At 46.4% G+C, this 26,221-nt stretch overlaps 1 protein-coding gene across 1 annotated transcript in view; it reads right to left on the bottom strand.

The window, feature by feature from the left end:
* Positions 1 to 26,047, bottom strand: part of LOC121859895 (C-Jun-amino-terminal kinase-interacting protein 4-like) — a 110,230-nt gene extending 84,183 nt beyond the window's left edge. The window contains 2 exon segments of the mRNA XM_042356852.1: positions 21,430 to 21,516; positions 25,683 to 26,047. Of these exon segments, the coding sequence (XP_042212786.1) occupies positions 21,430 to 21,516; positions 25,683 to 25,898 (303 nt within the window). The 5' untranslated portion in view covers positions 25,899 to 26,047.
* Positions 26,048 to 26,221: the final 174 nt, after the last annotated feature.

Raw genomic sequence — 26,221 nt, 5'->3', positions numbered from 1 at the left:
CAGAGTATTGGGGAAACTATCCAAGGTTCTCTTAAAGTCAACAGAACTATTAGAAACGAATCGTGTAAAAAAACCGATGGTTCTATCGGAAATGACGTCTGTAAGAAGCGACGTGACGTGACATGACGTGACGGCAGAACGTGAGGTAGGAAGAAGTGAGGCGACAGGTGAGTCAAAACAAGTGACAGTCGGTGTCCCGGGTTGATTGGTGGAGGTGGACGGCTCAGTGATGCAGAACGTGACTCACACAAGGAGAACTCAGATGATCGTGGTCGAGAAGGAGGAAGAGGAGCCCCCCCCCCAGCCGATCTTACTAAAGAGAAAATCTGTTTATCTGGTGATTAAGTGAGCGTGTGAGTGACTGTCTATGTGTTGCGAGGAGAGAAAGGCGGGTGAATCTGGGTGTTAGGCCACGCTGCATGTCTCACAAGGCTGGTTTGGTTGTCTTGACTCTTGACGTCCACCTCACCCAGCACCAACTACTGGGATAAGGAAGGAGACCACACACACCATCCAGTCTTCTCTCTCCTCCTCAGGGTCTCCACGGGTCATACACCACACCACCAGCCCACACCCCACCACTTACCCAAGCAGGTGTGTGTGTGTGTGTGTGTGTGTGTGTGTGTGTGTGTGTGTGTGTTAATCGCACTCCTCAACGCTTCTGGTCGAGTGTTTGAATAAGTGAATTACGCCTTTCTTAGAACATCTGGCCAGCACTCATTCTATATACTGTACCTGGGAGTTTAATTTTTCTGAATACAGAGTCATAGAAAATATCATTCATTGAGGTAAAGAACACCACATTTTAGGTTAGGTTAGGTTTGGTAAGGTAAGGTGCTTGAGTCATGGTGACGTCGGTGTGTGAGTCATTTCCTTCAGGGGGAGAGTCATCCAGGAGGCCACTCACCTCCCCTCACGTGATAAGCCTCCTTGTGTACAGGTGTGTTTACCGTGGTGAGTCATCCAGAACCACCACCCACCACCACCATAACAAGAACTATCACCACCACAACAAGAAACCATCACAACTACTTCCAACACACACAGACACACACACACACACACAGTAATTAAATTCCAGTACTGTGAGCAATGTGTCGTCCTTCACACCCTGCCAGACACAAGAGGTCCATAATAACATATCCCCGAGGCACACAACACGCTAGAAATAATAAATCCCGTTTCTGAAGACGACCAAAACCCGAGACGTAGTGTGTGAGGTAAGAAGGCAGTGACGTTCTCTCTCAAGATGCTCCAACAAGAGGCCACTTGGCTGAACTGTCTTAAGAGTATATACCTTGGCCAAAATAAATAAATAAATAAATAAATAAATATTGTGTCCCTGTATAGAATATCCACCCGGCAACATGTAAACCCGTCACTAGGCAGAACATATGACGTATTTAGTTAGTAATAAAGTAATGATATATGAAGTTGGTTAAAACACACCCGGTAAGAGTTTATGTATTTTGTGGATGGTAATAATTAAAGAAGTAGGGAGTGTAAGACAGAACTCAATACTGTGCATCACTATGGACAGCAGGGGAGGAACAGGGGATGGAACAAAGAAGTGAAGAGAACACATCATTAACCCGTCCACCTGTACCCTCACACACCTGAGCCTCCTCCACACCTGCTGAGGCTCCTCGTGTGTGTGTTTATCTCTCATTACTCTGTGTGACTTATCCTCCCAAGACTCACCCAGAACAATTAACAACTTACCACCAGATAAGTTATTTTTCCCTCACCTCGCCATTAACGATACATTTACCTCCTTTTACTGAGTTCTTAACACAACTAATTAAAGCCACCAGGTACGAGATAAGGCAAGAGGGAATAAGGTTACTGTCAACACTTGGGTAACTTCCAGTACACCTGGACATGATCAGCGTCACCCGTTATGGCACCATCCAACTCTCAATCACATGCTTCTCTAAGGTGCCGTCACTCTTGTGTGTTCCAGGTATCTAAGTGACAAGTCTGCTATAGTATGAGTAACACATTCTAGGTAACGATACGGGGGAAAATAACCCAGCTGGTCTAGTCAGCCCCCCTCCCCCCCACATCCTGCTAGCTGTTTCCTCTCCTCTTCATCCCTCTATTGTAAACAAGGCCATTAGCTCGATGGGAGGCTTCTAGTGTACAGGTGACTGCAAGAGGCCACTCAACCTGGAGCGTGAGGGCGAGCGGCGGCAGTTCTATAGCGGCTAATATCACCAGTCACCACTTATGGCTCACCACCACCACCCCCCCCCCCCTCCCAACCCCTCCTCCCCTCACACACCTCACAAAGCTACTAACAATGGCCATCCCTACTTCCGCTGTCCTCCCATATTGAAACAAGCTGCACCCATCCAGTCCTACCACAATGTTCCTCCTAATATCTACAATTCGTGTTGGTTCTTCCCTGTAAATACTCCAATGCTTACAACACGTCGCCCCCCACACCCGTCCCTGCATGAGCAACCAAGAGTGACCGGTGTTTCCCTCCCTGAAATGATAAGTTTAAGTTGCGCCACACGACACGTACGAGCTGCTCCCGTTTTACAACGTGCAGACAAGTACTGTAATTGTGCTCTAAGGGAAAGTAAGGAGTTATAAACCTTGGCCTCCATTATTTAACATACCCAACAACGCTAAACAAGGCGGGTGTGTGTGTGTCCCGTCAACGGTACCACAATAAGCAGCGACACAAGGGAAGACTCGGAGGATTAAGTGTCATTCGCGAGAATTTGGCGGCGGCGACAGACAAAGGTCCCACGGTACGCCTGATGGAGCGCTCGAGACAACCAGCCTCCTCAGGTAACGGTGCTACTGGTGACAACGTCACTGCTGGGGAGTGTTGACGTACCAGGAGTGTGTGAGAGGTGTGTCACAGGATTGAAGGTCCTCTCTCTGTTTTCCCCCTTCGTGTCGCGGTGATTGTAAAGTGGTGGTGACGACGGCGGCGTGAGGAAGGTGGCAGTGGTGTTGCTTAAGGTGGCAGTGGTGTTAGGAAGGTGATGATGAGGCGAGGGAAGGTGATGTAACAGCTACTAGAGTATGTATGTGTGTGTGGGGGGCGAGGAGGTGGTGGTGGTGAGGGTTAAAGAACACCTTCCCTCCTGGTGTAACGGTGACAGCAGGAGGTGAAGGAGGCGGTGAAGGAGGAGAAAGATGAAATTTCAGAACGATGGCGAAGAACATACACGAGGGGGCGATGAAGGAGAGGAGGAAGAGCTACTTGGAAGGCGGCACTGTAAGAAACGACGTGTGAGGTCTTTGGCATTCTCCCACTCGTGAGGAAGGAGATAAACATTCAAGGACCTCTTATAAGTGACTCCTCATGACCTCCTCCTCCTACCTCTCACCTCCAAGCAGTCCTTCACTCCATCACTCCAAGAACTCCCACCTTTCCCACCCACCCTCCACCCCACACCACCCACTTTACCACCCACCTCCACACCACCCACCCTCCACACCCCACACCACCCATTACCACCCACCTCCACGCCCACACCACCCACTTTTCCACCCACCTCACCCCACACCACCCACTTTACCACCCACCTCCACCCACACCACCCACCCTCCACCCACACCACCCACTTCTTACCCACCTCCACGCCCACACCACCCCACCCCACCCCACCACTTTACTTTACCACCCACCTCCACTCCACACCACCCACCCTCCACCACCACACCACCCACTTTACCACCCACTCCACTCCACCCACCCACCCTCCACCCCACACCACCCACTTTACCACCCACCCACCACCATGCAACTCGAGCAGGCAAGGACAGGGACAAGAGCACCACATTGATAACAAGGAGATAAGGGGCGTGAGAGTGGATAATGGACCAGGGGGAGAAGAGGGAGGAGAGGGAGAGGGAAGAGTAGGGAAGGAGAGGGGGAGGAGAAGGGGGAGGAAGAGTAGGGAAGGAGAGGCGGGAGGGGGGACAATGGGTGAGTGTTGTTGAGCAAACCATTAACATGATAAAGGGAGGGCGACCCGACAAAGGATCCGATACTAGGGCAGTGTGGCTATAAGGGATCTGGCACTAGAGGGGTGTGGCTAAAAGGGATTTGGCACGAGAGGGGTGTGGCTACAAGGGATCTGGCCCTACAAGGGTAAGGCTACAAGAGATCTGCCACTAGAGGTGCTGTGACCATAAGGGATCTGGCAGTGGCATGTGGGTAAAAGGGATGTGGCACTAGAGGTGGTCGAGGCAACAAAGAGATTTCGTGTTTGGGGAGAGCCACCACCAGGGAATACAGTGCTAAACCGTTTAACAGTGGGGAGGAAACACCAAGAGACAGACAATGGTAAAAGAGCAACAGAATGGAGCAACAGTGCAAAGGGAGTGTGTGAAGTAACGGTAGGAGACAGCGGTAACGGGCAACAGTGCGGTAACGGTAGGAGACAACGGTAACGGGCAACAGTGAGGTAACGGTAGGAGACAACGGTAACGGGCAACAGTGAGGTAACGGTAGGAGACAGCGGTAACGGGCAACAGTGAGGTAACGGTAGGAGACACAGCGGTAACGGGCAACAGTGGGGTAACGGTAGAGACAGCGGTAATCAAGTAACAGTGAGGTAACGGTAAGAGGACAACGGTAACGGGCAAGAGGAAGTAGACAACGGTGATCACCCTCCATCCTCCACCACCCTCCATCCTCCATCACCCCTCCATCCCTCAACTATCCATCCGTCACCACCTCCATCCTCAACCATCCTCCACCAACCCTCCACCACCTCCATCCGTCACCACCCTCCATCCGTCACCAACCTCCATCCTCCATCACCCTCCATCCTCCACCACCCTCCATCCTCCACCACCTCCATCCTCCATCAACGCTCCATCCTCCATCACCCTCCATCCGTCACCACCCCCTCCATCCTCCATCACCCCTCCATCCTCCACCATCCATCCTCCATCACCCTCCATCCTCCACCACCCCTCCATCCTCCACCACCCCTCCATCCCTCCATCACCTCCATCCTCCATCACCCTCCATCCGTCACCACCTCCACCTCCATCCTCCATCACCCCTCCATCCTCCATCACCCCTCCATCCGTCACCACCCCTCCAAGCACCGTTAACACAGACACGCCCAACACACCCGGAAACACTCTCGCTGTCCACCACCAAGGGAAAGTTCACCACACGCCCACCTGAACACTTGATTACCACACGTAATTGTCGCCGCCGTCACCGCCTCCCACACTAACCCCCTGAAGATCGTCCACACCTCCCACACTAACCTCCTGAAGGTCGTCCACACCTTCTACACTAACCTCCTGAAGGTCGTCCACACCTCCCACAATAACCTCCTGAAGGTCGTCCACACCTCCCACACTAACCTCCTGAAGGTCGTCCACACTAACCTCCTGAAGGTCGCTGTCCACACCTCCCACACTAACCCCTGAAGATCGTCCACACCTCCCACACTAACCTCCTGAAGGTCGTCCACACCTTCTACACTAACCCCTGGAAGATCATGTCCACACCTCCACACTCAACCTCCTGAAGGTCGTCCACACCTTCTACACTAACCCCCTGAAGATCGTCCACACCTCCCACACTAACCTCCTGAAGATCGTCCACACCTCCCACACTAACCTCCTGAAGGTCGTCCACACCTTCTACACTAACCTCCTGAAGGTCGTCCACACCTCCCACAATAACCTCCTGAAGGTCGTCCACACCTCCTGAAGGTCGTCCGCACCTCTAGCAACACGTCACCATCGCCACAGGAATGCCACCTGGAGCCTGGGGCGACGGTCGCGTATAATAAGGACATTAGGTGTTATTTGCCGAGGGAGGGAGGGAGGGAGGCCACCGCTGAAGGATACTCTCATAGTGCTGTGAGGAATAATAACCGAAGGACTTATCTCGCGGAAGGAAGGATAGGTGCTGGAGGAGGTACAGCAGAAGGGGAAGTACACGCAGGAGGGGAAGTACACGTTGAAGGGGAAGTACACGCAGGAGGGGAAGTACACGCAGGAGGGGAAGTACACGCAGGAGGGGAAGTACACGTTGAAGGGGAAGTGCACGCAGGAGGGGAGTACACGCGGGAAAGGGGAAGTAAACGCAGGGGGGGAAGTGCACGCAGAATGGGGCGAACATAAATAAGACATTACCTAGAGGAAGGAGAGAAGAGACACACGAGAATAAACAGCAGAGGAAAGAAATGAAAGAAGAAAATAAAGAGAGACGAAGGGGGGAGAGAAGACAAGAGCGGGAAGGGATGATGAAGGAAGGAAGGAAGGAAGGAAAGAACAAGTGGAACAGAATAAGAAGGCGGGAGAAAAGGACGATAAATAAGACGAGCAAGAACGAGGGGAAGATAGAGAGAGGAAAAAAGGAACAGATGAGAGAGGGGACTAGTAGAGGGAGAGGGAAGATGGGATCAGAAGGGTGAGGGAACAGAGAATGCGAGGAAAGGAGGAAATGGGAGGAGAGAGAAAAAAAGAAGGTATACAGGTAGCGGAAATAAATGAAACGAAGGGAAGATGAGGAGGAGTTTGAGGAGGAGACGGAAATTCCTACAGAGAGAGAGAGAGAGAGAGAGAGAGAGAGAGAGAGAGAGAGAGCAATGGAAAAACAGAGGAGTGTTAGGAAGGGGTGGGAGTGGAGGAAGAGTGGAAATAGAAACAGGAATAAGAGAAGGAGAAGAATATGTAAATAAAGACACATCAATAACTGTGTGTGTGTGTTGCACAGGGGTGGGTAAACACCTTTAAGTTGGGGTCAGCACCACCTGCCCTTCCCAGGTGGTTACCGCCCACCACCACCTGCCCTACCCAGCATCCTCAGCAGGAACATATTGCAGGAGGAGGAAAAGAAGAAGAGGAGGAGAAAGAGTAAGGAAGGAGGAGGAGAGGGAGGATTGGAAGAGAATAAGAATTGGGATAGGAAGAGAATTGATAGAGAAAGGGGATTAGGGAGGAGGAGGATGGTGGGGGGGTAACAAGAGAACTGGTAGACTCAACTCTAATAAAGGTGATGGGATGGAGAGGAGGCTGGGAGGCACGGCGTGAAATCTGTCAAGTGAGTTGCACTGGTCGACCAGGGCGGCGTTACTCTTGTATGATACAACTGGTGTGTGTGTGTGTGTGTGTGTGTGTGTGTGTGTGTGTGTGTGTGTGTGTGTGTGTGTTCCCGCCCACCAGCAAACACCCGGTCACCCACCCTCGCCCACACGCCCATCACTCTCATGTACACCCTACCTCTCGCCTACAAGCAAACACCTGGTCAGATTTCAGATTCAAATTTGCCCCCTCCCCCCAACAAGCGCAAGGGGGGGGGGGTCAGGGGTCAGATAGGTCACACATCCTCGTACAAACACACCTTGACCCTCACTCACAACCCCATGACCCGCAAAACTGAAACTAAACCCTTAACACAACCCCTACCTCTCGCCCACACACCCCCTGCCCACACGTCCGCCGCCCACACGTCGAGGCCACCTGCAACAAACCTAACCAGCCAAGGAAGATCTCAGCCTGCAGCGGGGCCAACCAGGGTGAGGCAACAGGCACACGAACGGAGATGATTTAATCCAGTTTAATCTTGTGTGCATCAGAGATCAGAGGTCATGACTTAGAGGTCACCGATGGAGGTCATGCACGGAAGAATATAGGAAGGAAGGAGATGGAGAATACTGGAGAATGAAGTCATGATGATACAAAGGTAAAGCGAGGGAGAGAAACGGGGGAAAGGAATTAGGAAAGGAGAGAAGAACAAGGAATTCGGTCCAATAGTCATAAAATACCATGATGCTAACACTAACCTAACACTAACCCAATACAAACTTAACCTAGCCCCCAAGGTAGTAATAAGGTGTTTAATTAATCTTCAGGTGAAATAAGATGAAGGGAGCTAATCTTCAGGTGATCCACTATGAAAAACGACTCACACACACTGAGCCACGGAGAGAGAGAGAGAGAGAGAGAGATTAAAGGTCACATAAGAGGAAAAGGTCGCTGGTGTGTGTGTGTGTGTGTGTGTGTGTGTGTGTGTGTGTGTGTAAGGTGAACCAAGAGCCCCCAGTCCAGTACGTGGTTCCTCACACAACGTAATATTGACTGGCTATTTATAACCCGGGCGACAATCAGCTGACCACCACCACTAATGCCAACACCTGCCCCTGCCTACTATGTGTGTCTCCCCCCCCCTCCCACCAAACACCTGTCATAACACCTGTATACAGTGCTCTCATTGCCACCCATTCCCACACATCCAAGACCCATCACCTCACGAATGTCTCTCTCTGGTCTCGCCCACACCTCACCAACTCACTAAATTTCCAGGGGTATAATTTTCACACCCGACTATAAGCTGTAAACTAACACTCCCCCCTCATTAAATACTGCTGTAAGTGTGAGGCAAAAACACACCCCATGTCCTAGAATTATCCTTTTATTGAAGAAAGAAGTTTAACTAATAAGCTGACTTTCTCTTACCTTACTGCGAATCCACCCACCTCCCAATGTTACGAAATTTTCTCTAAGCATTCATATATTCACCTTTCCTTTTGTTCTCTTTTTATTATCATTGTTATTCATTTCCTGCCACATAAGACATTTTCCTTGTAACTTATGTATGGGCTATTAACACACATCCCACTACATAGCAACACATTCCACTACATAGCTACACATCCCACTACATAGCTACACATCCCACTACATATAGCTACATCTCCAAAGCTGAAAAGACAACATACTATTCAATGTCTCGTGAATAAGCCAGACACACGGGAGGACAGGTAGTGAAGATGAACAAGAGAGGAGGAGAGATGTTGTTGTTGCTCGGGACAGGGAGCAGCAGACCTGGCCTCAACCCCCCCCCCCTATCCTGCCTGTGTTATAAGGTACCTCATTAAATCACGCCTCCTCCAACCACACCCTCTTTCTTACTCCCTCTCAGACACCAACCACACCCTTTCCCTTACTGCCTCCCCGACACCAACCCACACCCTTTCCCTTACTGCCTCCCCGACACCAACCACACCCTTTCCCTTACTGCCTCCCAGACACCAACCACACCCTTTCCCTTACTGCCTCCCAGCCTCCCAGACACACCAACCACCTTTCCCTTACTGCCTCCCAGACACAAACCCACACCCCTTTACCTTTCCTTCAGCTCCACCTCATCTTCCCTATACACCTCCTTTTCCCTCACTCCTTCCTACACCCCTCGTCCTTTCCACGGGTTCCCTTCTCCCTCCTCCCTCCCCCCACCTTCAACCCTCACTCCCCAACGCCCAGCAGTCATCCCCTGTCTTACTTTACCTGTTCTTCTCACCTTTCCCAATATGCAACCTGACCTTCACGCCACCATCCTCTCCTGCACCACCACCCTCCACTCCTTCACCTTTCCATAAACTCCCTATAGAGGCGCTCCACCTATCCTACCCCGCATCCTTCCACTAAAGTTATCCTCCCTATATCCTTCACCACTTCATATTTGCCGCTGTGCCTCGTCAATCCTTGTATGCCACCCCAGTAAACTCCCCTACGTCAGGTGTTCCCCGGGGGGTGTAGGTACATACACTCGCCACACTAGCCCTCCCCTCCCCTCTACCACCTCTCCATTAAGGGCTACACCTGAGCCGCCACACAAGGCTTCCCAGGAGACCTTATACACCCGACCTCAGGAGCAAGTTGATCTACCTGCCACCGGAATTAACACCACCCAGTAATAGTTACATACAGGCTGAGTCACGCACCATACATTCTTTGTTTTCACATGACGTCACATACTCCCATAATGCAACGCGTTTATACCTACAAGATGGCGGACCGCGCAAAGGATTATGGGAGTTGTGACGTCAATGCAAACTAAGAATAGGGTGAGGGTTGACATGATCTTGAGAGGGATAAAATAAGGACATGAGACATCCACTGACCACGAGACATCCACTGACCACGAGACATCCACTGACCATGAGACATCCACTGACCACGAGACATCCACTGACCATGAGACATCCACTGACCACGAGACATCCACTGACCACGAGACATCCACTGACCATGAGACAGTATATTACACCTGAGTAGCTGAAACACGAGGATAAACTGCCTACAGCCTACAGTACACCTCGCCCAGACTACATAATATCAAAGGTGTTCGACAGCCCCTCACTTCCTCCACCACACACACACACACAAATATCTACATGCAGGGGAGATGACAGAGTGTGTGTGTGTGTGTGTGTGTGACCCATAAACAGCTACAAACCACCATTATATACACATCCTACTCACCACAATAAACACCAACACCAATTTACACGCTTAAAAAAAATACTACATTTCTTGGTGTTTATTGGTCAGTATTGCGCAGTGGTAAGTAGTGCGCAGTGGGTCAAGAGTGCGCAGTGGGTCGGTATAGTGCACAGTGGGTCAGGAGAGCGCAGTGATCAGCATAGCGCGCAGTGATCAGCATAATGCGCAGTGATCAGTATAGAGCGAAGTGGTCAGTATAGTGTACAACAACCAGCATAGTGCGCAGCGATAAGTATAGAGCGCAGCGATCAGTATAGTGCCCAGTGGACAGTAAGATTGGGTTGCGCGGCTGGCTGGACCAAATTTAGTCATGTCACTAGGCCAGGGGAATCTGCATAAATTTCAACCCAGGGAATATCAATTTACCCCACGCGTTTTGCCTCGTGTCAAGAGAGTGATGTGGATGTCTGAGCTATAGTGCTAGTAGGTGTGTGTTATGGTGCTAGTCGGTGTGTGTTATGGTGCTAGTAGGTATGTGTTATGGAGCGAGTAGGTATGTGTTATGGTGCTAGTAGGTATGTGTTATGGAGCTAGTACAGTAGGTATGTGTTATGGTGCTAGTGAATGCCTGAGTTACGGTGCTAGTAGATGTGTGTTATGGTGCTAGTAGGTATGTGTTATGGTGCTAGTGAATGCCTGAGTTACGGTGCTAGTGGGTGCCTGAAATGTTAAGGGGCTAGTGGGTGTTTCGGTTTAATTACGGCGCTATTGGTTGCATGAGTTATGGCGCTATTAGGTGCTTCAGATCAATTATGGTGCTATTGGGTGCTTGAGTTCAGTTACGGCGCCATAAAGTCCCCAAGTTAATGGCATTTATTTGTCGGTCAAGGCACACACACATGTCTTTACCCTACCAATACAAATCAAATTCACACATAGGAATTCTCCACTCGCTCAAGCATTCTTATAAGGTCTCTCTCTCTCTCTCTCTCTCTCTCTCTCTCTCTCTCGACGTGACCCCATTACACGTCTCACACACAGGTCAAAGGTCAAACACAATCTCACTAACAGTCCAACATGACCTGCGGCTAATCACACACGTCACTTATCATTAATATTCCTATATATTTTTTGGGGGGATATACTTTAATTTTAACCTGTGTGTGTGTGTGTGTGTGTGTGTGTGTCCTACCATCCTGCGTCACCACATCCTACACGCTATATATTCGATCCTTCATGCCCGTGAACGTATCCTCCAGTCTAGTGAAATATAGGACACCTGGCTCCTTACATACAGTACACCCTTCAATCCCATGTCCCCGGGCCGTGGTCATATCCTGCGGTCCTACAACCTCCAGGGGTAAATGAACGATAACTGCGCCAAGAGGAAGATATATGAAGGGACTGGGGTGGGGTGGAGGGGTTGTGGTGAGGTGGGGTGGGGGTTGTAAAAGAGCAACTCCCGCTGCTTGCCGCCTCCTGGGTCATCACGGCCCCCCACGAGTGTGATTCTAATCTCAAAAGTTTTCCGGCGGGGATCTCGAGGATGCAAGATGGAGTCGTCTTCAAAATTTCTTGGGTGATCAAGGCAGGAGGGGAAAAAAGTTTGAATGTTCCATATATTGTGGCTGTCTGTCCGTTCTCTCCCGGGAGATAAGGATAAGGAAGTAAAGAGAATTAACATCAGGAGAAAAGGAAGAGGGAGGAAAAGACGATGAAGATAATAAGAAACGAACTAAAAGATGTAGGTAAATAATAAGAGAGGAAACAAAGAAGCTCGATGTAAGACTTGACTGAATAAGACAAACAAAAGTACACAAGACAAAGAACGAGAATCACATTTAAGATTTACTTCACGCGTTTACAGGGGGGTATACTAGGCACCCCCTTGTGTCCTATGTAAAGTGAAGCTCAGAACATTACAGGTGACCAAAAGGGGAAATGTGTACCCGAGAGGCCATTGATTATAAGAGGAAGCTATACACAGTGAATCACCGGAAGATTAGGCATCCCAGCTAATTTAACCTGATAAATAAACCTCCTAACGCTACCTGCAGGTTAGGTTGGGTTGAGTTAGGTTAGGTTAGCGTTAGAGTGCATAATCATCAGGTAAAATAAGGTGGGGTGTCTAATCTGCAGGTGATCTCATAAAGTGAAGGACAGTGTCACGTGGTGGAAGCAGAGTGTGACAGGTCGCTGAGAACACCACATCAGCCTCGAGCCATGAACCCTTTTCAAAGCTGACTGTGACCCGTGACATTCTGATCCACAAACACATAAGCTCTAGGGATTGTGTGTGTGTGTGTGTGTGTGTGTGTGTGTGTGTGTGTGCGCGTGTGTGTGTGTGTGTGTGTGTGTGCGTGTGTGTGTGTGTACAGCAGCTCTTTCCAATCTCAGCCAACATATATTCACAGACATACAAACTGACGTAAACCAGAGTAGGTGTAAAGCGACCAGGAGGAATGAAGATAACAAAACAAACAACCGACAATAACAAAGTAAACATAAGTCACCTGAAGGAAGGAGATGTGGGGGAAGGGGGGGGGCCTCTACCCCTCACTAAACAATACACCTATTTCCCCTCTACCTCCAATGGCTTATTCTACACACACACACACACGACTGGAACTACAACCAATAATCAATTCATATTACAAACGATAAAAAAACACGCCTTGGATAACACCACCCCCCCATCCCTCTTGCCCCCAGACACACAAGCAGACAGACACGCACTCCAAACAGGAAAACCCACTCCTTAGTGTCAGTGATCAATACACGCCACATACTACCACTGGGTAAAGCCACTTCTGGGTAGCAACAGTGAACATGTAACAAGAAAAAAGGTTTCTAGTTATCAACACACACACACACACACACACACACACACACACACACACACACACACACACACGACTGGAACTACAACCAATAATCAATTCATATTACAAACGATAAAAAAACACGCCTTGGATAACACCACCCCCCCATCCCTCTTGCCCCCAGACACACAAGCAGACAGACACGCACTCCAAACAGGAAAACCCACTCCTTAGTGTCAGTGATCAATACACGCCACATACTACCACTGGGTAAAGCCACTTCTGGGTAGCAACAGTGAACATGTAACAAGAAAAAAGGTTTCTAGTTATCAACACACACACACACACACACCGAGTACGATTCTTCCCTCAAAAGGTCATACAAGTTTTTCACTCAATATCCCGTTTGAGTTAGGATCAGACACACCACCACACGTCCAATAGTGAGCTTGTCCTCAACACCCGACTGGTTCACATACACTCAAACATTACTTTGGGAGATATACTTATTCCATTTAGCAGTACTGTACTGTAGGTCAAGGGAGCCCACTTTATCCCAGCCAAATCACTAGGACTGGGGTCTACTAGAACTGGTTTGACCGTGTTGGGGGCCCATTTTTACCAGGTTGGGGCCCATTTTGATTACGCATTGATAAACCGATTCTGTCTCATCCCGGGCTGTGACAGGTTGACGCCAGGCCCACATGACTTCAGCCCGAGGACTCCCGAATGTTCTCTGAGGTGCCAGTTAACGTGTTGGGGGGTGGTTGGAGGAGGAAGAGGAGGGAGGGAGGATGGAGGAGGATGGGGAAGGGGAGGAAGGGAAGGAGAGAAGAGGAGGGAGGGGAAGGAATGAGGGGTAAGCGGGGGAGGGGAAGGAATGAGAGGTAAGAGGGGGAGGGGAAGACGAGGAGGAAGACCTCTTACTCGCGGGTGTACAAGGCACGAGATATTACCATAAAAGGACACGAGTGGTGATAAGGGAAACGGTGGTGTGGGCAGCCATGGGTGACACACTTACCATAGGCCTACACGGGAAAAGGAACCTAACCGTGAAGTGACACACTTACCATAGGCCTACACGGGAAATGGAACCTAACCGTGAAGTGACACATTTACCATAGGCCTACACAGGAAAAGGAACCTGACTATAAATTAATTGATCATAAGCTCATAAGTGAGAGAGGAATGGTATTATAGACTTAATGACTTAGTTTGAAGAAAAACAACTAAATCCTGGAGGGCAAACAATTTACACACCCAAATACCTGTATGACAAACAATTTCCACAATTTAACCGCCATCAAATCCACTCACTCCTACCAAAACATACAGACGGACAATGAGAAACAACTAAACTTGGGGCTTTTATACGTAAAGATTTCATATCGAAGGACACACACACACACACACACACACACACACACACACACACACACACACACACACACACACACACACACACACACACACACCACACACACACACACGATACCTGAGGTTGATTAGCGGCAATGGCGACTCACTTAACATAACGCTGAGCAAGTGGACGAGGAGGGATTACATTAACACGAATCAGGTCCTACAGGAGTTGACACATGTGGGGAGTGGGGGGGAGGTGTGTGGGGGGAAACAGAGGAAGAGTTATAGGGATTGGGAAAAAATGGGTGAATGTGAGGAGGTGGTGATGGGAGATTGGGGAAACTGGGTGAACATGAGGTGATCAATGGAGAGGTTGGGGAAAAATTGGGTGAACGTGAAGTGGTGTGTTTGTGGGAACTGATGATGATGATGATGATGATGATGATGATGATGATGATAAGGAAGAGGCAGTAGCTGGTGGGTCGGTCGTCTGGCAACCTGACCCCGGTAATTCTGAGCCAGTGAAACCCAAGACGGCCCCTCACCACCACCACCCCACCCTCCGTCGTCCTCCACCACCACCCCGTCGTCCTCCACTACCACCACCACACACACTCTCAAGTTGTTGTTGCCCACCATCGTAACCACCACCACCACTACCCACCCTAAAACCACCACCACTACCCACCCTAAAACCACCACCACTGCCCACCCCAAACCCACCACCCACGACCCACTCTTAAATAACCACCACCGCCACCACTTCAACCAGAGATTTGGTCAAGGTGGGTCAGACTCAAAAGGCCAGGCTGTAAACTTCACATTATATGGTATTAAAATAAACACGGTATATCTATATAGCTAACACGTGAACAATTCTAAAGACACATGGAACAATCATGAACAAATATCCCTTTACATGCCTGAGACTCTGAACTGCTGGAACGAATCTCTGACCTGTTTGGACACCATAAATAACGTTATATATATCTTAATTGGGTGTGGCACAGCTTCGAGCAGGAGTGTAAATGGAACAGTGCCAATTATTCAAAGAGTGTTTTTTGCGTGTTATAGAATTTTTCTGCCTCATAAAGCACGCGGCCCAAGACAGTAACTATACGTTGTTTTAATCTGGCATGGACAAAAAATGCGGGATTCCCCCAGGGCCAGAGCCTAGATCGATACATGTACAAGCACTACCACACACACCAGGTTGCCGTTACCTACCACCACCACAACCACACAACCTGAGCTGCTATTATTCTCTACCACCACCACAACCACACAACCTGAGCTGCTGTTATTCTCTACCACAACCACACAACCTAAGCTGCTGTTATTCTCTACCACCACCACAACCACACAACCTGAGCTGCTGTTATTCTCTACCACCACCACAACCACACAACCTAAGCTGTTATTCTCTACCACCACCACAACCACACAACCTAAGCTGCTGTTATTCTCTACCACCACCACAACCACACAACCTAAGCTGCTATTATTCTCTACCACCACCACAACCACACAACCTAAGCTGCTGTTATTCTCTACCACCACCACAACCACACAACCTAAGCTGCTGTTACTCTCTACCACCACCACAACCACACAACCTAAGCTGCTATCGTAAGTTCGTAACATACCACCACCACAACCACACCCAACCGACAACATGTTGGAGGAAGAGAGAGGGAACTAACCCCCCCCTCACCACCTCCCTCACCATCTCATTACCCACGAACGGTTGCATCTGCACTGACTAATTCTCCGGATGGTGGACCGTTCCAACTCTCATTTACCGAACTATTACACCCGGGGGCAACAAACTTCCACAAGACAATAATACTGCAGTCTTGGGTGTGATCAATAAGAGCTCCACACGGCCAGGTACAGCACGAACCATTATGCAACAAATTCCTGCTTACCTAAGGGGGTCTCTCTCTAAAACACACACACACACATTTAAAAACACTCACAAATACCCCCTTTCACATACCCAAACAACCCCAGATAACATATAAGGCTTTAGCCGGTCAATCACAAACACCCTGACTACTGAGCACGGAAACCTAACCAAAACATTATGCACGTCATCCGCTGGTGTCTACGAGGAAGCCTACAGACCTTCTTCACTCATCTCTTTAAGCTAGTTGATATATTTGATAAACAGTATATATTCACCCAGCTGTTCAAAGTGTAGGAGGGGTGAACCTTAAGTTGGGATGGCCAGAGAGGTGTAAAATCAATATGGCTCTCTCTCTCTCTCTCTCTCTCTCACCACTGCATACAGAGGAGGGGGTGTGTAAGAATAGAACGCACACACACACACACCTTACAATATAACATGTTCTCTCCCTTCACACGCAAACACCTCTGCCAACCTCTTACACAAACACCTCTGCCAACCTCTTACACAAACACCTCTGCCAACCTCTTACACAAACACCTCTGTCAACCCCCTACACAAACACCTCTGCCAACCGCACCCCCCCATACACCCCTACATCTCCTTTCACCCACCACACACTCGCTCCTCGTCAAAATGCTCACCTCTCCACACACCTTGACCTACAAACTCAAGCCCCTCCAGGTGTCCTTGGCCACCACCGAGCCCCTCACTCTTTATGTGTCCTACAGCCCGGGTATCATGGCTAAATACCTGGGATCACCTGGAGACTAGACACCCTAGCTAACCTAACCTAACATGAGCTTATTTCACCTGAAGATCAGACACCCTAGCTTATTCTACCTTGAGAGAGAGAGAGACAGAAGGGGGAGGGGGAATCCTCACAACTCCGGGAATAAAGTGAATCCCATCTAATGTAAGAAAGTCGGGTTAGGTTATCCTACATCCTCCTACAGGGACGAAAGAAGACCCTCCTGTCAGGGATGATCGGGGGGAGGGAGGGGTAGAGGAAGACCACCCACACAGCGGCGTGACACTGCCCAAAGGTCATTCACCCAACATGGCAACAAAGATCAAATTAACACTAAAGCCATCGATACAGCAGCTTCACTCTAGAGGTACAGTAGGTATGAGTACAGTGCATTACAGCAACAAAATGAAGTCTTAACACAGATACAGACGAATCATACCTGCTGTAATACGCTTATTAACCAAGTATATACCGGTATACCTGTAATCACCTCAAGTGTAAGTTACAGACGATACAAATTTTTACTGTCTAGTGTTAGGTTAAGTTAGGTTAGGTTAAGTTAGTTTGACTGTTTAGTGTTAGGTTAGGTTGACTGTTTGGTGATAGTCTATATTACACGTAGGTTCAGGCGACTTCACATGTTCGACTTGTAGATGAAAACGTCCTTATTATTGTAGTTACTTTTAATTAAAACAATTACTTACTACTACAACGAGTGATGCATCTCTCCTGTATTAATATGTCCAGAGCGAGTGTTTGTGTTTATATTACCAAGCCTCATCCCTAAAGCTAACTGCGGTCATAACTCGGTATTCTACTCCACCGTCTCCCCCAAACCTCAACAAACTTAGGACAACACCAGTCTCCTCGCTCGCTCGCCACTACGTCAGCCGCAGGACCATACCGCTCGGTGAACTGTGGCCTCACGCCTAATTGGGATACAAGTTATACTAGCAATTACCAGGAGGTCACGGCAGGGTAAATCAATACAGCAGCTCCCATCTGATCACTCACCTCTACTCTAACCTCTCACCAAGCCGTCGTCACCAGCCTCACTAAGTCACCTTTACATCTGTAGGCACCAGTCACTACCACCTCTTTCACCCCGAGAAAATCTTCCTAAACTAAACTAACCTAACCTAACCTCTCACCAAGCCGTCGTCACCAGCCTCACTAAGTCACCTTTACGTCTGTAGGCACCAGTCACTACCACCTCTTTCACCCCGAGAAAATCTTCCTAAACTAAACTAACCTAACCTAACCTCTCACCAAGCCGTCGTCACCAGCCTCACTAAGTCACCTTTACGTCTGTAGGCACCAGTCACTACCACCTCTTTCACCCCGAGAAAATCTTCCTAAACTAACCTAACCTAACCCACCACGTTCAACATACTGTCCACCACCGCCTACCTGTACCTGCTGTGTGTCTTAACAGAACACATAATACCATAGACATTATTGTGATTGAACTCACTTTACCACAATAGAGAAGTTAGAGGCTTTAAATGGAGTACAGTCCATTCATTCAGAGAAGAACAATAACATCACATCAACTCGTCAGGTCATACAGGGGAGTGATGGCCTTGGGGGAGGATAACACCAGGTATCACCAACACGGAAGACGTAATGGCCGCAAACTGGAATCGACACCTGGGTAAGCAATGTGTGTGTGTGTGTGTGTGTGTGTGTGTGTGTGTGTGTGTGTGTGTGTGTGTGTGTGTGTGTGTGTGTGTGTGTGTGTGTGTGTGTGTGCAGCTCCTGCCACCCTTACTGGCTGTCGATATTGAAAGCCTCTATTTTAGCCGATAACACTTAACCTGTGTCCTCCTTATCTATGTTCAAGTAAGAGCTCTCCCTCAGGTCACCAGCTCTCATACGACTTCCCCACATCTTTCTGACGCTAATTTTTATTAGAAGCACCTTTTAAAAACCCTCCTACACCCCTCCCCCGAACACTAATTTCATCAAACCACTACCTCCTCAGTTATTCACGCTCTCCCATGAGATACCAATATTAAGTAACAAGTTACCAATGTCGAGTAACTGGGTACCAAGGTATAAAACTATAGATAAAATGAAGATTTCTAATATATGTCATCATCTGATCAGTGCAACACAATGCCCCCCCCCCCTGCAGGCGGTGGTGGAGGGAGGGGGGGGAGGGGACACAACTGGCACAGGGCCAACGTGACGTCACCGCCTAACCTACTGTAGTGTCGTCACAGAACCATCTCAGACACCTGCTAATGCATCAAGGTTTACAGTCTCAAAAGCTCTCGCGATAAATATTCCTCGTAAGTGAAATTATATGTTTAACTTACGCTAATTCACACAAAAAGTCCAAATATTACATCAAGACTACACAAAGAGTCTACCTGAACGTAATGCGGTCAATTAGCACCAACTGGAAGATAAAATTAACGTACAAAGTATTAGGAAAATATTCTTTACATTTGTTCTGATGCTGAGTGATGGCGCTGTATCTAGTTAAGGTGGACTCAGGTTAATCCTCATAGCAAATATTTTTGGGGGGCGTTAGGTTTGTGCTTTAATTAACGCCAAACAGCCAGTGACAAGTAATACTCACGGTACAGTCTAATAACCAAACTTTCCACCTTCTATTTACTATTTTTCTAGTCTTCAACTCCTCATAAATATTTCAAAATTAACCCATCATCGTCAAATTATTTCCTTTCATCAACTGACGACCGATATATGTGATGACCAGACTCCACGAACGCCATGTTAAATACACCATTGTAAAATCATAAACACCTCAGGAGCCCCCACGGCCAAAATACCATTGCACAATAATATATACGACATAATATTCCATCACCCACGCCACCCCGGGCTAAGTTACGCAGTATCCTCACCCCTTACTCTTATATGTGACGATTCCGTGTTGACTCTAGGCCAAGAGAGCAGTGCCCACCACACAGGACACCGCCAACATTACTGCCTCACCACGTGTCCCATAAAACCCCCAACTTTTTCGCCCTTTCGGCTGACGTGTACACTGGAGAGGCAATACCACGAGCCAAGACGACCATAACTATGCTGGCAGCTCGAGACACAACAGGTAAATCTTGTGACATCTGCACCAGCAACATCACTCGGTTATCTAAAGCTCTTGCCTGTGTCATATACATGTGATGGGAAACAAATTGTTCGACATAATATCCTCAGATTATCCGACTTATCCCTTAAAATGTTGCAACAGTGCTGGGAACAACCAGCTGGATATAATGCAATTAAAAAAAATCCGATTACGCCTTGAAATGTTGCAGCAAACTGTGTGATGTAGGGAGGGTTCTCACCAACCAACACACTAGGTTGTGTTACATTACCCTAATTAACAACATGAACACACCAACGAGATAACAAACACCACATCAACATCATCCGAACCACCACTACAGTATTACACAACCACTCTATCACCTAATCAACACAAAAGACCCACACAACAAGATCACACCATTACGACAATTACATCATATAACTAATAACGAGTAGGAGGGCAGTCACCAGGGTCCACGTGTGTGCTCCCATCAGATACACAGTGAGCGAGAGGCCATAGTTATGTAGGTCAACACTTATGACGCAACTATGGGGGGGGGGGGAGAGCTGTCGAGGGCTAGTTATGACGGTAGTTGTGTCGAGTCATCACAATCAAACAAATTGGTCATTACTAAGGCTTTCCAAACCAACGATACCCGGTGCTTTCATCACCCGTCTCAAACTGTCACTGGCACCGGTCGAAGGTAAACACATTGGCCCTAGACTCTCAGCCATACTTGAGAACAACATCCTGATTACTGCCAAGAACCTCCCGAGATAAAAACCAGTTAATCAAAAACCTGAATTACCAGGTAGAGTGTTGCACTGAAGCAGGGGTAAAGTTCAAGCACCAAACACCATCATCTATCTCAATCCCAGCAACAACAGCCTAACTGGAAGGTACAGTACCAGCGACCTTGGACAGGAATACAGTAACAAGCTGTGGGATGTAGATAATGAATTCCCGGAATCCTCTTCAGATACTTTGTCAGCTTCCTGGGCAAATTATCAATAAGCCAGGTATCTTATCACTAGCTATGCCAGGTACCTCTACATTCTGTGATATAGTGATGAGAATATACCTAATAAATATACACACATTGATAGAAATGTTGCAAGAAAATCACAAATAACTGGTGAAGAAAGTTGTCGACACTACAGTGGCACGAACAGATAAAACCAAACTGGACAGAAGAAAAACAAAACAATAGGATCAAGTTCAGTATGTGCAGGGGATCACAAAGAGGGAGGGGTGGGGGGGGGGCACAGGTGAATGTGGCGGTAAGCACAATTACCTGCTCGGAGGCCTTCCTGAGCTGCTTCTCTCGCTCATACTGCGTCACCAGCTGTTCGTTGTCCTCCCGCAGCAGCTCCACCTCAACCTGTAGAACAACAAACAACAACAGGTTAATTGTACGGCAACATCATAAAACAGAACATTAGTTATTACATCCACTATTGAAATCTACCACCGTATACAGTACATATTACAAAAACCTGTATCACTAAACATATCAAACACCAAAAATCACTATCCATTCAACTAGTTAACTAAATAACTAACACAGGGGATAGACAGCATAGACCTACAGTACATGTTAAGATAATTCATATAAATAACACTGTAGATAACTCTTACCATGAAGTATAAACCCAGACATAAATAACAGTGATATTTTTGTGGTAAACATGGTAAGATAAAGCCGTTACCATGAAGGACATTCACACACACTTCTTGACAAAGCACACATGTAATGACGAAACACCACCGAGCTGGCAAACTCGAGGCACCTGATTCGAATCCACAGGAGAGTGTCAAGTGCTTCAGTAGCCTATACGACAATTAACATGCCTTTCCGAGCATATTTATCATTAATTTTGAGTCAAGTAAAAAATATTTTCTATAATTATGTTGAAGTGTGTCACTAGACTTGTGTAGTTATGGCACACTTGCTCTTAATCCATGACCACATTTGCTTTACTGAAGAACACAATGAGGACAGACTTACAAGGAGGCAGCCTAATAAGCTCCTATAATTTATATCGTCATTCCTTATCTAGCTATTCCCTCTAAAACACTGGACTGTACTTCTGATAACCACCTTAGCATTCCCATTTCTCTCCTTTCAAGTATGCACTGTATTTTTTTCATTCTTTCTTAATGTAAAAGTTTCAGGTCTATATAATATTACAATATTAAAGGTCTGACCACTGTATCACGTACTTTTACTTTCATTATACCATACTGTCGTAGGTATTTTCTTGATGCATGTGATCCCTAAAACTTTCTAAAACATAAGGTTTTATATACTGTACTGTACTGGGTGTTTCGGAAGCAGCTTTCAGAGCTCGGAGAAGTATTCCCGTGACACAACTACGTAAGGATAAGTGACTCCATGGCCAGTGTCAATGCCCCATAGTTTTGGAGTTATAAAATACCACAAAATTGGGTAGAGGAGGAGAGCAACAAGTCTATGGACATAAACATAAAATATCAAGCCCCATTTAAAGTGACAGAAATAATGGAAATGACGAGTGTGTGATATGAGCTGTGATAGAATTGATAAGAGGAAATACATGGTTCAATAAGAAAAATACTGTAGCTACAGTACTGTAACTGTTACCGCCACGCACAATTGTGTGCGCCAGCAACATGTGTAAGTGAAGATACAGGCAGATAGGGGAATGGTTGTCAAAAGATTTTAAATAAAGAATGAAGCTGTTCTGGGGGAAATAATCAAGGTAAGAAAACCAATAGCAACAATGAAAATAGCAGTTATGAATGAAAAAATATATATACACACTACTGTACTGTACTGTACAGTATTGCAAAAGAAAGGAAATAAAAAAGACAGAAGGATAAAGTTTTGAGTTGTTCATATGTAATTGTACCATACTAACAGTTCCACTTCATTAGTTCCCACGACCATTCAAGCTTTTTCAATACAAGATTTGCCAGTACAGTTATAAGAGCCCTACAAATTACCAGGTGCAGTGGTAGATTAAGGGGGGAGGGGGCACCTGGTGCGCTAGCCCAGGGCCCCCACAAAGCAGGGTTGTGGGCAATCTGGCCACAAGGAAAATTGATGCTGCAAGGGATCATTGGTATTAAACACACTTAAATGAAATCTAAAAATCATTTACTAAATAAAGCACAGTAAATGAATTATGGCCAATGCACTGCTCAAGTTCTTGGCATGTCTCAACATTGAAATCAACGACTGTCAAGGGCAGTCATGATAACGCTGCAAACATGAGTGCCATGTACCGAGGAATGCAAGCCCTCATATAGAAAAAAATTAATTGGCAGTACTCTAAAAACATTTTTTGAGTCAAAGAGAGATAAGTTTGGTGAATATGAGTACCGTATGTTGGCCCTTACAGGGTAAAGACTGTATGGAACAGCAGAGTAATGTATGCTTAGGTTCCTCATCGCCTGAAAAATGTACAGTACATCTCAACCCACTGGATTATGATAATAACTTCAGTAAACCAACAATGCTGCACGGCAGTGTTTCATATGAAAATTCATGCCCTAATAAGTAACATTGCATCAGTTCTTTAAAGGTTCAAACCCTTAAAACAGGATCTCCAAAAAACAGAGACTCTCAAAAGTCGGACATTTTATTTCCTTAATTATATTATGATATATTCTTTTAAAGTGCGATTTAAAAATTTAAACAAACATTGAACTGAGTTTGTGAGAGTGTGTAGAAGCAAATCTTGACATAGTCTACTGGTAACATATACAATATAATGACCTTAGATGCAGGAAAATCCTCAAAACAGGTTCAGTTTTGGTCTGAAGTGTCCAAGATTTGAGGGTCTATACCTGTACAAACTGAACTTATGGATACGGGAGCCACGAAATACTGTACCTAAAATTACCCAAAAGTATAGCAAATAGGGTAAAACCTTAGCGAATATCTGTTATACATACACAAAACATGTGATGCACTTCGCTAAACTAACCTAACCTAACGAAAAGTAAATCCTACGGCTATGTTAAATTACCCCAAAGTAACAGAAACATCGGGAATTATATCTCCATTTTGGATAGGTGGCTCTGGAATTAAGCATTTTTGCTGTTTATTATTTCATTATTTTGACTACATTTCAATGAAAACATTATTAATCAGGTTTTATTGATGTAAAACATATATTCGTTAAGATTTTGCCCTGATTTAATATACTTTTGGGTACTTCGTTGGACCGTATGGATACAGTGTACAGTATATTCTTTTTTTTTATGAAATTGGCTAAGATTTTCTTCTGCTTCAGTACTGCCCACTAGCAGATTTACATTGAATTATTCTAAAATATAGTGGTATACAGTACATGTACAGTATGACCAGAGCACCTAATATTTTTCATTATGTAAATAATAAGGCAGTAGATATTTTGCTGTGACCGGCTAAGTTCCTACTAAAGCTATTTTACTGTGAGTGCGCTCTGATTAGCTAATTGTTCATCACTGGCGAACAACGCAAGAATGATATGTAACCCGTGACTCTCGCGGCATTTGGCATTTACTTCAGCGTGAGTTGATCGTTGTGTAGCTATAAACATACCTCACCAGAAGGAGTTGTTCGACTGTTCATTTTTTCCACAGATGTTCTTATCATTATAAAAGGAGCGACATTTACTAGAACTTAATAGAACCTGACCTAACCAACCTGAGAAACCTACTTAACTTACTACCCAGGGGACGGACCCCCCCCCCCCATCATATTAAACAGAAAGTACTTAACCAATCAGAGCGCCCTCACGGTAAAATGGAGTTAGTAGGAACTTAGCCGGTCACGGTAAAATATCCACTACGTAAACTAAACAATAGCAAGAAGATTCAGGCTAAATTTCATACACATCCCTATTTATAGCCAAAAGACCTTTTCTACAAACATCAAATACCTACAAAGAAAATGTCCAACTTTCATTTTTGGTAATAACCAAACAATGCATACAGCATTTTAATAAAGGCAAATCAGACCATCCTATCCTAACCTCAAAAAAGTTCAGAGTGTAATTTAGTCAATGAGGTGGGTCCGACTAATTACCCAAATGTAGCCAAATATAGCCGGAATGAAGTCAAATAATGGTCCTAGATGAATAAATCGGACTGCTAATCACTTCTCGACTAGTATTTGGTGTCACAGTCACAAAAAATCGGTAAACTTAATTTAATCTGAGTTAATAGATCGAGTGCATGTACCTAACTTAACCTAACCTAACACAACACAAAGATTAAATTAAGTTTACCAATTTTTTTGTACTTTATGACACCAAATAATAATGGAGAAGTGATTCACAGCCCGAATTACGCTTGTACGACCATCATTTGACTTCATTCCGGGTACATTTGGGTAATTAGTCGGACCGAATGAGGTTAGGTTAAGTAGGTTTGCTTTGTTCATTCTAAGACAGCATGATCGATGTCTCCAAGCAGGAAAAGAGCGACAACAGTGTCCTAAAGAAACAACCATGCAGAATGTTTGATTGAAACCCTGAGTTCCTTTCTTTAAAAGCAACACAAAATTGATTCCCTTACCTCATGCTCCTGGTTCTCTGTGTAGGCGAGGTCGAGACATTCCAAGATGTTTACCACTAAGGGCATTAAATCCTTTACGACATCTTCATCATAGCGTGTTATCATTCGCTCGAACTCTTGGTATATACTCCCCGCTAAAGACTGAACTTTCTCTGACATTACGATATGGGAGTCGTCGTGAGAGTTATAAACCGTCTCTCCATCCATCATATCCATTTTGGATAAATTTTTAGGACCAAACCACTTCTATAATATAATACGGATCATTTAACCATATTCACACCTCATTTTCCTTTCACTATGAATCACTAAACGGTTTTCTTCACTTGACACTCACAGCTGTGACTCGCACCCCCTCATGGCCATCATTGAATGACGTAGCAGCACAAAACTTAGGTCCACGTTCCAATAATATCTGTTATTTACCAAGTATATTTAGCCAAATCCACCCCCTAAATATTGTATTGCTATTTCAGTGTGATAAAATATAATTCAAATATATATTCGCTCTCAAAGTATTGTTTATTATGTTGCATTAC

This window comes from Homarus americanus, unplaced genomic scaffold (assembly GCF_018991925.1).
Source record: "Homarus americanus isolate GMGI-L3 unplaced genomic scaffold, GMGI_Hamer_2.0 scaffold44110, whole genome shotgun sequence".
NCBI lineage: Eukaryota > Metazoa > Arthropoda > Malacostraca > Decapoda > Nephropidae > Homarus > Homarus americanus.
The sequence above is the reverse complement of the archived record's forward strand: the minus strand, read 5'-3'. Positions and strand labels throughout refer to the sequence as shown.